Genomic DNA, 16,383 nt, shown 5'->3' with positions numbered 1-16,383 from the left:
AGCCCAGGCCCACACCATGGCCTCTCAGTATTTGCCCTGAGGGAATTACACTAAGCCAGGCCGCACAACACTCCTGACTCCTGGGACATGTTAAAGGGAAGATGTACACTTCACTGCACCATTCAAAGAGGTACCTCTGGTTAGAGTTCTAAAGCTAAATAAACATAAAAAGTAATAGCCTGAGGGCTTCTAGATTCATCCTAGGATAAATATTCCCTAAGATTAGAGAATGTAGAGCACAGTAAATACAGCCTGGACAGCTCCTTTAATTCCCATCAGCCTGGTTGTGCCTCTAAAAAGACCTGGTCATGTGATTCAGTGACACATGCAGGCAAGGATGACAAAGGTAGGACTCCAGGCTTGAGGTGAGACATAGCTTAGCAGGCATCCCTGTCTCCCTGCAGCCACTGCACAGTTTTCCCTACCCATCAGCATCCGTCATATGTCCCATTTACTCTGTCTCACCAGGTTCTTCCTGCCAACATCAGCACCTTGTCCTCCCCTGACCCCCAGGAGGGGCATTTAATCATCTGAAAATCACTCAGTGCTAGGATTCTTCTTAACAGAATATTCCATTTCATATTTCTCCCAATAGCACCTTCTTATTTGTTCCTGCTTTCCTCTCTAGCATATGTTCTCCGTCCCCCCCCACCCCATTTTCCTTCTTTCTTTTTCTTTGTTTTAAAATGGTTTTGGTGTTTAAGTATTTACTTCTGTCCACAGCTTTATGGAGATATGATTGATATGTAACATTAAGTAAATTTAAGATTTTTAATGTGATGATTTGGCACCCTTGCCCATATTATTTTTAAGCAGTCCTTTCTGATCTACTGACTAGCTAGAATGAGAAAAGGGTATTTAAAATGTAATTAATTAGTAAAGCATTTTATTTCAAAGTACAACTACTCAGTGAATCATGAATTATAATATGCTTAAAATGAATATCATTGTTGGCACTTACAAGTCATATTTCTGCAGGATATCTGAATAGAAAATACGTTTTTGCACACTTTCAAATATGTATCACCTATAGTGTGTTATAGGAAGTGAAAAGGTAGGTATTTTTTAAATAGTCCATGAAAAATTATCAGGTTACTTTATGAATTATTATTTGAGCCTATAACTAATCTCTTTGACATTAATATCTTTAATAAACATTTGAGTAATATTTGCATTCAGAATATTGGATAGAACTCAGACATCACTTCTATTCATTAGGCTTATATTTTCTCAATAACCTAATTTTGTCTTTCATAAGATATTAATGCTTTTGGAAGTCTTACTCTTAATCCCATTAATTCCTAAGCTAGCTTTTAAAAGTGCATGAGGAAATATGCAGGCAGTCAATTTCACTGAATTATAAATCACTAAAGGTAAAACTAAAATAGCCACTAAATAAGAATTTCAGGGTTGCTAAAATGCAGTACTTGATCTGAAAATATTTCCTGGACTTAAATGAGACCCTTGGGGTTTGGTTTGAGTTCATTTCTTTGGCTTTGTTGTCTTTGAACACAGGTCCACTGGCAACATACAAGGATGCACATGTCAGCAGACAAAGTGTGTCTATTTGTCTGCATTGGAGCGGAGAACTGGACTTAAAAGATCAGCCATTGCAGTGGTATGGCTCTCACTGCTATAATGAGCCTGGCCAGCAAGCTTGGAAATGGAGTTAAATCTAAGACAACACAGCTCCTGGAGCATAATATGAAGTATCAAGTGCTCCCTAAGAGGAGATGAAGCAGTTTGAAACTTGTAGGATATGTAGATGATAGGAACTGATTTAAAAATACTCTCATTCCAGACAAAATGTTCTCCAACTGTGGGCTGATCAGGTCGATACGGCACCAGAAACACATTCTAAGATTAAAAAAACCACATAACTATATAATCCTATTTTTTTTTTTCTATTTCAGAGTGGAAAGGAGAGGGAGAGATAGAGAGAGAAACATCGATGTGAGAGATACATTGATTGGTTGCCTCCGAATGCCCTTACCAGGGCTAGGGATCAAGCCTGCAACAGAGGTACATACCCTTGATGAAAATCAAACCCGGGACCCTTCCATCTTTGGGATGATGATATATCTACTCTATTTTTACTATAAGCATGCTACCTTTTCTTCACTAGTGACTGTGACCTAATTTTAACAAGGTAAAAAGAGAAACCTACTCCCCTGACTCAGACACTCAAGTAGCATGGGCTTCTTTGAATCACACTTCTTAAAATAAATTCATTCTTTTCAGTTCTTGAATGACTTTCCAAAAGAACTGGTCAATGACAGAGGCTGTGAAAGAGATGAGCCCCACATTTTACACAGGATCAGAGAATACTGCCACTCCTGGAAATACCCTGAATGCTGTCACACTAGATCCTGGGTCAGCAACGTGCTCCAGGGCTGGCTGGACAATCCCAGCTGTCACGAGGATGACACTAGCCAGTCTTCTAATCTCCACCACATGACATGACTTCGGTTGTCTATAATTGTTTTAAGTGAGTAGGTTCTTCCTGGGTTAACTACACAAAATCATCAGGATCTAACATCATATTTAATTACAGGAAAAGCCAACGAAGTGATCACGAATGGGGATGAGAGCCTGGTGGGCCTCTGTTTTCATTGCATTTAATGCACACTCACTACCTAGTAATGCATCTCCCTACCAGATGGAAATGGAACCATGGCTGGAATACCTGTTCTCTTTCTGGCAGCCCTCATGGGGCCCACCGGCTGGCTGAGTGAGCTGGGAGCACAGAGCCTGGCATGATTCTCAGGAAGGCTGAGAGGGGCCCTGGTGCTGAGCTCATGCTCACCTCGTATTCCTCCTTGAAGCCGTAGCCCTCCGCACACTTCATCTGCGTGATGTGTTGGAGCAGGTCTGCTACGCGGATGGCGGGGTGCAGCTGCCCCGTCTGGTAGGGCACTTCGGCCGCCTCGCGCTTCTTGTACGTGTGCGACTGCACCAAGCTGCTGGTGTCACTGGCCATCGTGTGGGTCTCGTCTAGGAGAGGAAGGGAAGGAGAAAGTGAGGGTGAGCCAGCAGGCGATGTCAAAGTCACTGAAAATGCTAAGAACTGGTGCTGGCATTCCCCTCAACCTATAGCTGCAATAATCCCTACAATGGCTCAGCAAAAAAAGAAAAGTTAAATGTTTAGAAATTTAAATGGGATTGGCAACACTGATAGGGATGAGGCAGAAATCCTGCTTTTGACAAAGCAGTCCAAACGATCCATTTCTTTCACAAAGCTGGTTGGTAAGAACCCTTTAGCCTCCGGGTGCTAAGTTTATAGAAGTTTCAGTCTGAAACTTCATCAAGGCTTGGTATTAAACCAGTCTTGGATTTCTTCTGAAGATTTGTCACCTAATTTGTATGATGGAGAAAATGAAGTCTGTACAAATGTTCTGTGAGCAAAATAAAAGTGCACAAAATGGTGTGGCTTACAAAGCTAGCAATGAGGATGGCCTTGATAGGTGAAATCAAAGCAAAGTGGAAAAGGAAAGGGAAGTGATGAGTCACTTTGCATGCTCCAGGATCAGAAAGCTTGACAAAATACTGTGGACCAGCACATCACACATGGAATGTTCTACAGGAGCTAACATGCAGGCCGACACGCAGCAGAGCCAGCTGGCTTTGTCAGGGTCTACAGATGAGAAACACCCCCCCATTCCCTCCACACCTTCTCCATGGGGCGAATGGGGGAACTTACCATTTATTGGCACTTTTAAGAAGGTACATATCAGGAGAAAAGAGGAGAAAAAGGAAACAGGGCATAAGCAATAATACTGTGTGAATAATTACAGGTAGTTTTTATTTTGTGCTTTAATTTGACAGTTAAGTTTTCCATACAGAGGTGGTCAGGGGGCAAAGCCTCCAGTCTCCCATCTCGTCAGGATGGAGATGTTCATGTACTCTGTTCAAAAAGGAGTGAAAGAAGTATCACAATTGCTTCTCATCCCCCAAGAACCCAAGTAAGGACTAAGGCTTCTTATGTGAATTTCTTAAATAGGTCAACCAAATTGTATTACAAAATTAATGTGAAAATTTGGTCAAATAAGCCTAAAGAGGCTGTGTTTTGATGGAAGGCTACTAGTAAATTAGATGAGTGAACTGCAGAAATTGTAGCTATTAAAAAATGTCTTATGTAGGAAAGTGCTATTAGATTAAGAGTTTCATAGTCTACAGGTTAAAGCATAATAATGCTGAATACCTTTAGCTGTTTTATAATTGAGGATGTGTCTCATCAAAATATAATGCAAAGTCACTTAAAATGAGGATAGTCAATAAGAATCTATTTCAGGTATAAAAAATTTGTTCTTTTCTTTTTTTTTTTTAAATTATCAGATTGTGTATCAACAGGGAGTTCAGTTATGGGGTTTGGTTTTTAAACTGAGAAGTTCAGGTCCAAAGGAAATTTAGCTCAAGGGTGCCTGATCAGCTGGGCCTGGTTTTGAAACCTCCCTTCTCTCTGCATTGCAAAGCACCTGGGAATGCATGGTATGAAAGGTGGTACACAAGTGTGTAGCTATGTCGCTGTTGCTGAAATGGCACCTGGATCACTACAAGGTGGCTAAAGACACAAAGACAAAATAAAAAGGGTGGTAAGTTGATTTTATGATTTTTTCCCCCCATCTGGAATTACTTTGAAATTTAGAAATCCCTATGTTCTCATTTTATTAGAACTGTCACAAATCAACCGGGAGATTTTCATGTCAGGTTTGCTTGCTGGCGACTGCCAAGCTCATAAAGTGGGATACAGGATTGCTCCGGAAGTACTGAATCCATGGAGCTTTAGCTACCCCAGTAGAAAGTTTCTTCTTGATACTAAAATAAATGGCACATTAATTAGTTCCTGCCTGTGCCTCTCTCGTTCCCTCACTTTTGCACCTTTTGGGATGAACATAATTAAATGCCCTCCATTGTGGACTGACCTTCTAAACTTCCCCTAAATTAATCATCTGGGTCTCTTAAGTGGATAAGCTGGTGACCGAGCAGCGTTGTGATCCAGGGCTGGGACATTCTTGGAAGTTTTAATCACGTGGTTAAAACCACTGTTACCATCGTATGCATCATCTCCCGGCACTGTGACATCTCGGCCTCATTACCAGTGTGGATGTGTCCTGAAGCATTTAAACACTACTGAGACCATCTAAGAAAAGAGTACTTTTATCTAGCATTTAGATCTCAAAGAGAAAATAGAACGTTCCTTGCGCAATAGCTGTTATGAAATTGGGTCACCTAAACTGGTAGAAATTCTTGGTTCCACCCACGTTAGTGAGAAATCAGTGTCCACAACCTCTTAAAAAAGAATTATTACTGATAAAAACATACAATTTGACATTAATTTCCTACGTTTGTTAAAATTTACCCACTGACATATGTTTACATTTAAAAGAATACATAAAAGGAAATCAGAAATAAAACTTATCACTAACAGTTCTGATCTTAGAGAACCAGAGAATGAATGCTACCTATATCTTTTAATATCTTGAATTTTCAACAAGCTAGCTAAAAAAACCTTGAAATAAATGCTATGTTTTTGAGGTCAGGGAGAATCGATCAATTGATCAACCCATCCATCTATTTATCTTATTTGTTTTTGCTAGAGAAGGATGTACAGGCATACTAAAACGCTATACATCAGGACTGGGGACCTTAACCTGTGAGATTAAAAGGTGGAGGAACTAGAAGACTTAATTGTGCCAAGCTCCGAGTCACAACAAACATTTCTTCTAAACTGATTCTAGTTCTACTCTCAAAAGGTACCAGAGTGGATATACAGCTTATCTTCCCTCAGGCGATAACCTCACTAATCCTTAGTATACGCCAGATTCACATTTGCACCAAATAATGTGGAAGAACAGCTCCCAAGCAGCACCCTTTGTTATGGTGGTCCGTGTATAAGCTAGACATGGCTGACTTATTTTTCACAATGTGCATCATTTTTGCTCCTTGAATTATCTGTTCAAATGATTCTCTTTCAGTCAAGAAGCCTAACCAACTTTAAAAGATGTCATTAGTGTTCATAATAACGAAGCAGTGACTTTAAAAAATGATATTTGTTTAATAAGCTTATCTAAATCCTGCTGTGAAACCTGAACATTTTCTTCCCTCTGACAGCTCAGCCCTCCCCACGCACAGCTCCCCCCAAGGTCAGCATGTCTACCGGAGGAGCCGGGAATGAATGGCACAGCACACAAAGATATGCAAATCTTTGCCTATCCAAAGATGCTGCAAATGTCATCCGCATGTAGATGGCATTGTTCAGGAGCCTAAAATTAGCCCACGCCCCTTCACTTATGAAAAGAATAAAAATGCAGCTTTCCCCCTCTTGATAGTCGGTATTAAAAGGTGAGAGCTTTAGTGGGTTTCGTTTGTTAGTCACCAAAATCATGCAAATTCAAAAATTCTGATTTATGCCCATTCTTATACTTCTGAGTTCATTTTTTCCCCCTCAGGCAATGAATTTGCTTAAGCCCAGAAACGACCATAAGAAAAAAAAAAAAATAATCACCCTCTTTACAAAAATCATAACAACTTAGAGGAAAGAGAAGCACGGGGGGGGAAAAGTTATGTTGTAAAGACATAAACCCATGTAAAGAGAGTCAGGAGGCATCACGGCTGAGGATGGAGCTCCGGCTAAATGACTTGCTATGTACTTTGAAGCCGTTAGAGCTGGGCTCCTTGGCAAGGTCAGTGGTAGAAAGAGGACACAGCCGTGCTACATGCGGGTTGTATGCAGTAGCAGCTCCTCCTGGTTTGGTCATGCCATTTCATAGCCAGGCAGTGCTATTTCCCCTCACCCTTCTCATACCCGACAGAAGGGATGTTGTCCCCTCTCGTTCCCCACAGGGAACAGTTCTGCCCCATGTTTTATTTCTAACTTTTTATTTCATTTCCAGTGACATCTGACACATAGTAAACCATGTGATTATAAAGTGCCATCTTGTCCTTTTGCTGTTGGGAACATCAGCTCCTTTGAAATTCCGCTGTGAGCAGACACTTTGGAACGCAGGGTGCCCCGAGTGTCTCTGAGGAGGGGTAAGGGGCCAAAACGCTATTGTAATCATTTTTTCTGCATGACGTTCGGCATACTGTAATTACAAAAATGCTATTTTTGAAATCGAAGATGTTAGTGCTTAGCAGTAAGTGAATGTAACAAGCTATTTTCACTTTTACAACTGTCACGTTGGACAGAATTCAGCTCTTGGAAGTAAACAGCTGAGCAATTGCATACTGTGCTTTTTTTTTCTTTCTTTTTTTTCTGGGATTAGACTTGACTTTACATTTGGAACACAGAAAGGGACACTATTGGAGCTGGGATTGTTCATTTGAGCCTTCTGGTATCATTTCCAACATGCATGAGGCAATAGAGACTATCTGGAGAAAGTCTTTTTATTCTCTACGTCCCCACTCCCCATCCCCCACCCCAGACCACCCACTACCCCTGTGTCCTACTTGCAATCACTGCCTCATACAGAATTAAAACTCCCTTCTCCCAGAGACTGGCCACTGACTCTCTAAATTACTCCTGCAATAAACTGTGATAAAGGGAAATGTTCTCACCTAAAATTGCAGTTGGCACAAATGGGTCTGTCATACATCATAAGCAGGTCAATGCAGAGAAAGTAAAAAGAGAAAGAACAGTAAATGATTGATGAAAGGCCCCCCGATATTCCCCCAGAAAGCCATAGAAAGCACCGGGTTATAAGACATCAGACACATCAAGCTCCTAAAGCATCATGGACAGCAAGGCGAGCACTGATTGAGTCCGACTGCTAGGGCTTATGAAAGGCGAAACCATGGAAAAATCTGTTACCTGGGTAATAGGAATTAGGCACCGACGTGCTCAGTGTGTTTGTCTTCATTGTAAAGGATGATGGCGAAGACACAGCTGTAAGTAAGAGAAAGGCTAGTCAGCAGATGCAGAGGCAATGGCACCTGGAAGCGTGGCTCTCGGATCACTTCCAGGGACGCCAGCTGGAGTAGACATGGCTGCGGAAACACACAGGTTTACTGAAGTCCCCATGGTAGATGTTACCATTTCTGCTCTCTCCGGGGAACTAGTCTTTTAGAGAATAAGCACCCTCTTATTCCGTAAGCTTTTCTTACCCCACAGATGAAGAAAAGCCAATAACCACAGCTGCCATTTTTATGAAATTCATTAGGTTTCTATTGTACTTTGACTCCTAGCCTTTGCCTGTAAATGCTACTATCAAGTTGAACTGATTTTTCTCAACTAAGAGTACGAGCATGTGTCCACACACGATTTTTATAACTTGCAAAATCCCCTCCTTCCTCATCTTTTGGGTACGCAGAGAGCTGCCAGCCCTGGTGTATGGAAAATAAAGGGGAGGTTTCCTGTGTGCTGCATGTCAGGTCAACTCTGCAGGCCCACATATTGTCCTACTTGTCTTTTCAATCCATATAAAATGCTCTTTTTATTTGAAATAGTCCTCTAAAACTCTCAAGATTCAACCTCTTCCTCTCTATCATTAAGAGGAAAGTCAATCCCATCTAATTTAGCTGAGATTCCACTGTAATTGGGTATTTTTCGTTTTTAGTTTGCTAATTCCCTTCAATGTCTTAATTGATTAGTGCTTTAAAAACACTTTAATCTCATTAAAGTGTTCAGATAAATAATTTGAATGTGCCCAAGCAGGTTAATGTAAGTCTAAATTTTAACTCCTGTGATGAAGCCATATGATTTCTTAGGTGTTGAGTTCCTACCCAGGTACATCATTGTATTATGGGAACCAATACCAAATCCCGATGGTATTGTGTGTTACCTTTATTCTGATGACATGCTAATATAGTTAGCTCTCCTGGAGAAGTTCCTTTAAGGTTGGTGTTTTACCTGCGTTTCTGTTTTTAAAGGGTAGAATTAGTGAACAACAGAGCAGCAACCAGAACCCAGGCTGCCTATTATTTACAATGTATTTTTCTAAAATAGAAAAGTATCACATTTATAATGCATGTTTATGGTAAGCTGCCAGGAAAAAAGAGAGCAATTGATGAAAATAAGAACAAAATGCCTGAGTACCTATAAAATATGCGAGGGTCAGCAAGAATAATGCCTATTACCCGCAGACATTTTTACATGGTTGGTAAATGTGCAAAGCAGACACAAAATAATCACGTTTATTTTCACTTTTAAATAAAAGGTATTTTAAATACTTTAGGTTTTTAGTACACAAATTAATCTCATTCCCACTATGCCTATCTATTTTCTTCCTTTTTATGTACAACTCCCTTTTACTTTGGTGGATAGATAATACTTGTGCTGATTTTTAAATTGTCCAATCTCATTTTTCGCTGTTGCATTTCCAAAAGGTACTCCTTTCCCAACTGCTAGCACTTTCTCCCAAACCTAAAAGATCTCAAACATTCTCACATTTGTAATAAATTTGGGGCTGGAACCTCAGTGGCCTAATGAACCCTTTTCCTCCCTCAGTAACTGCTCTCTTATTTTAAAGGCATTAAGAGAGAGAGCATTATGATAAAGTTTACTATTAGAGTCACTCCTGATAGATGGAATTTGATGAGATCTATTCATTGCTCAAAGAGCGGGAAGAAAATGGAATGCCTATTGCGTTGTTTCTTCTATTGGCTACGTTGATGGGAGGCCCACAGTAATGCCTAATAGCAAACGAGCTGGCTTGGGAGCTGACGCTGGCCTCTGCAGCAGTCCTCTGTGCATGAGCATTTTTGGATTGCCACAGATACATTCACTTTTGAAAAAGTAATATCAAATTAAATTTCATGTCCAGAGGCAAATATCCCCTGTTGTTCAAACTTCACAAGCCTAGAAAATATTAATGTAGGTCCTCTGCTCTTCGGGCAGGTAATTCCAAGTAAATTTATGCATGAGGAATTGCACCATGAAATAGAAAATTTGGGACATTAATGGGTTATCCTGGAAAGTGAGAACATGTGGCCTCCTATATAGTATCATTTGAGAAATAACTGCCACTACAAAAATTCTAAGCTTGTCTTGGGTGGGAAGGGCTTCTCCCATACCAGCCCACAACTGATGAATCATAAAGTGAAAAATGCAATATATAGCTTATGATATACCACCGATTCTGTCACCTACATTGAAGCTGACAGGGCAGGGCTAAGGACAATTACTAAGGACAAGGAGTGATGGGCTGCCCACAGGGGTCAAAGTTGTTTCTGCTGAACTCCTGCTCCACCAGGCTAGAGCGTTATGATAAAGTTTATTGTGCATAAATGTAGCACCTCTAAGTAGGAACAGGTGGACAACCGTAGCCACCACACAGAGAAGAAGGCAACGGAATTCTATGAAGCTTTGCTGAATGTAGGAGAAAGGCAAGGCCTGAGAGAAGGCAGGTGTGGTGACAGGATGGTGACTGGAGAGAGACGTGGATGAGGGGAGCTGCAGAATCAGAACAGGCCAGATGGGTGGTCAGGACACAAGCACACACTGTCCACCCTGCTATATGCCCTCTCCCCGCAGAGACCAGATTCCTGTGCCTCTAAGCCATGAGGTCCCCAGCCTTGACACACTTTTATTAGTGCACTTTTATTCTATCCCCATGCTGTCCTACAACCTGATCATGCAACCACGGTGAGCAGCCGCCTGTGGCATGGATTTCACATGGTAAAGAAACCTCTGACCTTGAACCCAACAGGGCCGTGAACCACAGAGTCAGGCATACACCATGGGATTTATTTCTGATTTCTGAGAGGATCTCCAGGGACACAGCAACTGCTCATTTTGTATTTCGTATAATCAACATAATTGTTGGCTTCCCGAAATAATGCCTGTACCTGGATCACAGGTGTTAGTATGGGGAGGTATGAGCTGAGCTCGGCTACCCCACCTGGTGTGAAATGTAAGACTTGTGAAATGGAAATACAGTTTAACTTATTGATTGCCGCTGATAGCCCTATAATAAAGGCAGAGCTTGTCAGCTAAAAAAAATCAACAATTAACTGGTTACTGGCATTTAGTGAACTGTTTTTTTTTTTTTTTAAACAGGCTTCCCATGTGTAATTCAACACCTGATTAGCTTACAAATGGCATCTAAACAACAAAATAATGATGAGAAGCATGTGCCTTCTCGAAGAGGAGAGAAGCCCTTGCTCTCTAAGTCTTTCCAGAACTGCAATGGGATAATGGAAAACCACAGAGATGGATGAGAAGCCAAGACACATGTGCACTTACACCTCCCGTTCAGATTGTGGGTGTCCATGAAGGAGAAGGCCTCGTCGCAGTTTGTGCCTTGCTCAGCATAGCTCTTGTCCATGGAGTTCACCATCACGGTCATCTCCTGCCGCGTGCTGCTCATTGTCTCCTTCCGCTTCTTGGCCAGTTTCCTTGGGACAAAGAGTTCATTATGTAGACATGCATCTGAATAACAAATGGGATGCTGACATGTGTATTGACAAATGATCAGGAATAACTTATATTGAATTAATCGTATTCATTCATAACATTGATTTGTTGTGCCTTCTAGCTATCAGGTTCTCTGTCAGCTGCAGAGAGATGGAGGTGAAAAATCAGCCACTGCCTAGCCTTAAACATTCCCACAGTGATGCTAGGACTGGATGGCCTAAAACATTCGTTTCTGTTCTCGCTATTATAAGCTAAATTAAAAAGGACAATGCCCATTTTAACGTAGTGCAACATAATCATTTTCTATTTACTGATATGCTTCTAGTTACTAACCTTTTGCTAAATTTTTGTCTTCATTTCCATATTCGGTGCCACAGAGCAGACCCCCCCCCCCCCCAGTACGTATATTTGCCAGTCACAACTCTCACAGTCTAAAAATTAATCTAAGAGGCATATGGTAGAACTAATGAGCAAAGTGAGGTGAGGAGTGCACAAAGGGAGCAGGAGTGATGCAGAGCCACACGGGGGAGAGGAGCTCAGGCCGTGGGAGCCCTAGAGGGCAGCCCTCAATTCCCAGATAGCTATGGCACTGGACCAAACCCCAAAGGAACCCAAATTAGTTTCCCACCAAGGTTTCTTAACAGAGCAGAAAGTAAAAAATTCTCAACCTGGTGGCTACCCTGGAAAGTTGAGTAGCAATGGAAGAGGAGGCAAAGGGCTGAGGAAAGCAGAGATATTCCCAGTTCTTCTGGAGGCACAGTTTAACACTGGCCTCTACAACAAGGATGTCAAATTCTCACACATCATTTATTTGGCCCGAGTTAGCCTTTGAATTTGACATGCTTACTCTACATCCTTCTCACTGACCACCAAAAGCTCCTAGAGTTACAGATACCTAGACAAAAGCCATAAACTTAAGGGGAACTGACATACAAATAAACAGATCAAACATGTCTTTATAGCTGTTACTGCCGGAGCTGGTTTTATGCACCAAAGATAGACAAAAATAGAATTAGAGATGGTAAAAAGTGAAGTTTTAAGAGGACCATGGCACCATAATACCTAAAATTTTATGTCCCAACATATTCTAATTGTGCCCAAGCACCTAGCAACATTTACCAAAGAAAATGGCAGCTATTGACTCTGATTGATCTAGGACACAGCAGAATTTAAAATAAGCCAAATAATCAAAATTATTCCCAAATTAGGTGATTGCTAATGCAGTGTAAGGCAGTGACAACATTAGACCATATGGATAATCTTTATCATCATTTCCAAATGCCACATAACCCAAATGCTTTCTTGCCTGTAGTTATAATAATCTTTTAATATCGTACTTTGAGAGCAGAACTGTTTCATTAATAAGTTACCCTTTTTTAGTTCTAAACGTTGTTGGGGGAAAAATCACCTATAACTTCTATGAGAGCATTCAAATTGTGAAGATTTTGAAAAGTAAGCCAGTGTCACTCCTCTGGGCACTGGCATTCCTCTCTCACCAGCGTGCAGAGCATGATCACCTTCTCCAGAGCCAGGCTGTTCTAGGCAGCCATGCTCCTCTGAGAGGCAGGCTGGACTCAGATGTTCTCCAGCGGTGTTCTGGACAGAGGCAGCACCAGGCTCCAGTTGTGGTTACAATAACACATTTTCTCTCCCTTTCTAAATTTGCCAGCTCATTGGAAGAGCATTCTCAGGCCAGGTCTCCCCAGGAACACTCGAATAGAGGACTGAGATAATTAGCCCCATAATTCAGGCAAAACATCCCTATTTTGCTGGAATTTCTTTGACTTTGGAATAATTTATGCTGATGATTGCCACAATATTTTCCTTTGTTCCGCCTATGAAGAAAGCTATAGCCAAGTTCATCTGACTTCCCTTTTTGTCTTTTTTTGCTTGCATCCCTCTGATCCTTACAGGTTAGGGAATGACAGTGAATGAACTTCTGGTGTTGTTGGTGGGAAGTGGTGGTGGATGGGGGATGTGTGCACCAATGATATGCTTATACGGGTAAAGCCCTTTTTCTGCTATAATCCTCTCCCCACGTGTGAACTAATTTCAGTGATGTCACACTATACACTTTAATGGTGATCTTCTTTAAGCACAAAAATAGCCTTTTAAGGACTCAAGAGAACATGCTCAAATCAAACAGAGATCTTCACACGAGAGACCTAGAGCTTTAAGCTCATATCCATTAAACACATCCTTTGTCTCCATGAACCTTCTTCAAGACCCAGCTCACAATGTGCACAGCAAGGCTTCCTGCATTAGTCTGTCTCATCAAATGTCACAAGCACAAATACCTCACAAGGGCCAGGCAAGTGGCATAAGTAGGTGAAGTAGGCACAAGACAACAAGGAGAACTGGAGACTAGAGTAATGGAAGGGGGTAACTGCCACTTGGCTCCAAAAGCGATATCTCATGGAGGTCCCCAGACATTGTAAATTTCAGGAAAAACTAGAAATCCAGACTTTTGTGAACTTAAAAATATTTAAAGTGTCATCAGATACTAGTAATTCAAATTAAAAAATAAAATAATATGAGGCCCAAACAAAGCATATTTGTGGACACTTCTGCCCTCTGTTAATAATTGCACTTAGAGGATTATACTGGAATGAAAGGGAATGGAAACTAACCTATGGTGCACAAGTGGTATCTCTCAGTGTCATCTCACTTAATCCTAGTAACCTTATAAGAACTATTCTTACCTCCCATTTACAGATGATACAACCCCGCAACTAAATATGAGGTTTTGAAAGGTAGGATTAATTTACTAGCATCTAACTAAGGCTTTATACAAAGCAGGTGGTACCAAATATTCTTGTTAATTGAAGTAGTCATTGTCATACCAAACCCTTAGAAAGGAGAGTTGTTCTATAGCCTAATTATCAAAGTACCTTGCCTGGTTATGAAGGATGCAAGTTGTTGCTTGGGGTTTCATATGTTCTTTCTTATACACAGCCTGATGCAGTACCATATATATATATATATATATATATATATATATATATATATATGCAAAGTGTTCCCTCAGGAGTTCAACCAGAGACTGCAGTTCGATCACTCACTATGACGTGTGGGAATACCAGGTGTGAAATGAAGGAAGGCTCAAGCGAGCAGCCAGCAAGGGAAGGCCCTGCCAGCCAGCTGGAAGGCCCCGATCAGCCCTGATAGCCGGCCAGGCTAAGAACCCTGCCTGTGCACAAATTTCATGCACTGGGCCCCTAGTAATTACATAATGGCTGAGGAAGGCTAGATTTGGAATTGAGGCTTGGGAATGTCTGTAGATAAACTGAACTTTTCTCTTTCTCTTTTACTCTCCTTTATAGGCTTTGAGTTTCCATTCTGTTTTTTTGTTTTGTTTTTTTTTTTCAAGTGAAACTCCGAAAACTGCAAGGAAAACTTTGTAAACAATGAAATAAAGTGTTTTGTGCAGGGGAAACTCATAAAGTGGAAGCAATTTTCTTTGCAATCTTATCTAAAGACACAAGTCAATTTATTTCCCATTTGATTTTTAACAAATGGTTTGCCTGAAATATTTTAATCTCAACTCTTCAAACTTGAACTGCATGAATCTCAAAGACCCCTGTAACAACAACAACAAAAAACTTTCTACCGACATGAAAAACGAATCTTAAAGAATCAGATTTTACAGTTCAGCATGCAAGAAGCTTGGAAATCACCACTCTGTCCTAACAAGTAAAAAGTTGAACAAAATGAAATCAACAACTCTTCTTAGACAACTCATCAGATAATTGAGGTACCAGGACAAACAGGTAGATACAGAGAATTACAACTCACCAGAGCAGAAATCTCAGTGAGAACCGGCAATAGGGTAGAAAAATCTAAACCCTAATTGACACATTATTGGAGGTTCAGTGTGAACAAGTCTGAATCTTAATTGTTAGGTGCCTCCATACTTTTGTGAATCTTACCTCCAGGAGCCCTATCAGGTCCTCACAGTAAAGAATGAACAACCCTCCTGCCCCCTAGTCTCTGGCACAAAGAGTAGGAAAATATCCATTTTGAAATACAGATAGTGAAAGATATTCTAATATTAATTGAAAGAAATCAGGAGTAGCTATATTAATTTCAGACATAGCAGACATCAGAACAAGAAAAGTTATCAGGGCAAAGGAAGGCATTCCATAATTATAAAGGGGTCAATTCTCCAAGAAGACTTAACATTCTTTAACAATGTGTGTGTCTAACAGCAGAGCATCCAACTATGTGAGGCAAAAACTGATAGCACTGCAAGGAGAAATAGATGAATCCACTACAATAGCTGGAGACTTCAACACCCTATCAGTAATGGACAGATCCATAAGGCAGAAAAATCAGTAAGAACATAGTTGAACTGCACAGCTCCATCAATCATCCTGATATAACTGACATCTGCAGAACACTTCATCTGATAATACTAGAATACACATTCTTCTCAAGTTCACAGAGAACATTCACAAACATAGATCACATTCTGGGCATAAAAAACACTTTAAAATAGAAATAAAAACAGAAATCATGCAAGGTATGCTCTCAGCAGACCACAGTGGAATTAAACTACAAATTAGTAAGAGAAAGCTAACTGGAAAATCCCACAATACTAGTATGTGGAGACTAAACCAAACACTTCTTCTTATTTATTTATTTAATCAGGTGCATTTGCCTAAGACTTTGAATTAAAAGCTAATGACACAAAGACATAGGGTGTCCTAGCATTTCTTTTTTTCACCTCTTAAAATTATATTTATTATTGAAAGTATTATAGATGTTCCCCTTTCCCCCTCCATCCTGCTTCAAGCTCCTCCCAGGCCTTCGCTGCATTATTGTCTGCATAAAAATCCTGGAAGAAACCACAGGCAGCAAAATCTCAAACATCTCTCATAGCAATATATTTGCTGATCTATCTCCTAGGGCAAGGGAAACAAAAGGAAAAAAATAAACAAATGAGACTACATCAAAACAAAAAGCTCTGCACAGCAAAAAAGCCCAACAACAAAATGAAAAGGGATCCCACTATATGACAGCATATATTT

At 40.6% G+C, this 16,383-nt stretch overlaps 1 protein-coding gene across 2 annotated transcripts in view; it reads right to left on the bottom strand.

Moving 5' to 3' along the window:
• Positions 1-16,383, bottom strand: part of PTPRM (protein tyrosine phosphatase receptor type M) — a 606,371-nt gene that overhangs the window by 111,016 nt on the left and 478,972 nt on the right. For both annotated transcript variants that reach the window (XM_084887751.1, XM_084887752.1), the window contains 3 exons: positions 11,183-11,334; positions 7,811-7,885; positions 2,807-2,994 (listed from right to left, as the gene is read on the bottom strand). In XM_084887751.1, the coding sequence (XP_084743877.1) occupies positions 2,807-2,994; positions 7,811-7,885; positions 11,183-11,334 (415 nt within the window). The remainder of the gene's footprint in view (positions 1-2,806; positions 2,995-7,810; positions 7,886-11,182; positions 11,335-16,383) is intronic.

Source organism: Pipistrellus hanaki (genome assembly GCF_964339955.1).
Source record: "Pipistrellus hanaki genome assembly, chromosome: 6".
In the NCBI taxonomy this organism is placed as follows: domain Eukaryota; kingdom Metazoa; phylum Chordata; class Mammalia; order Chiroptera; family Vespertilionidae; genus Pipistrellus; species Pipistrellus hanaki.
Note: the sequence above shows the minus strand (reverse complement) of the source record. Positions and strands in the feature narration are given on the sequence as shown.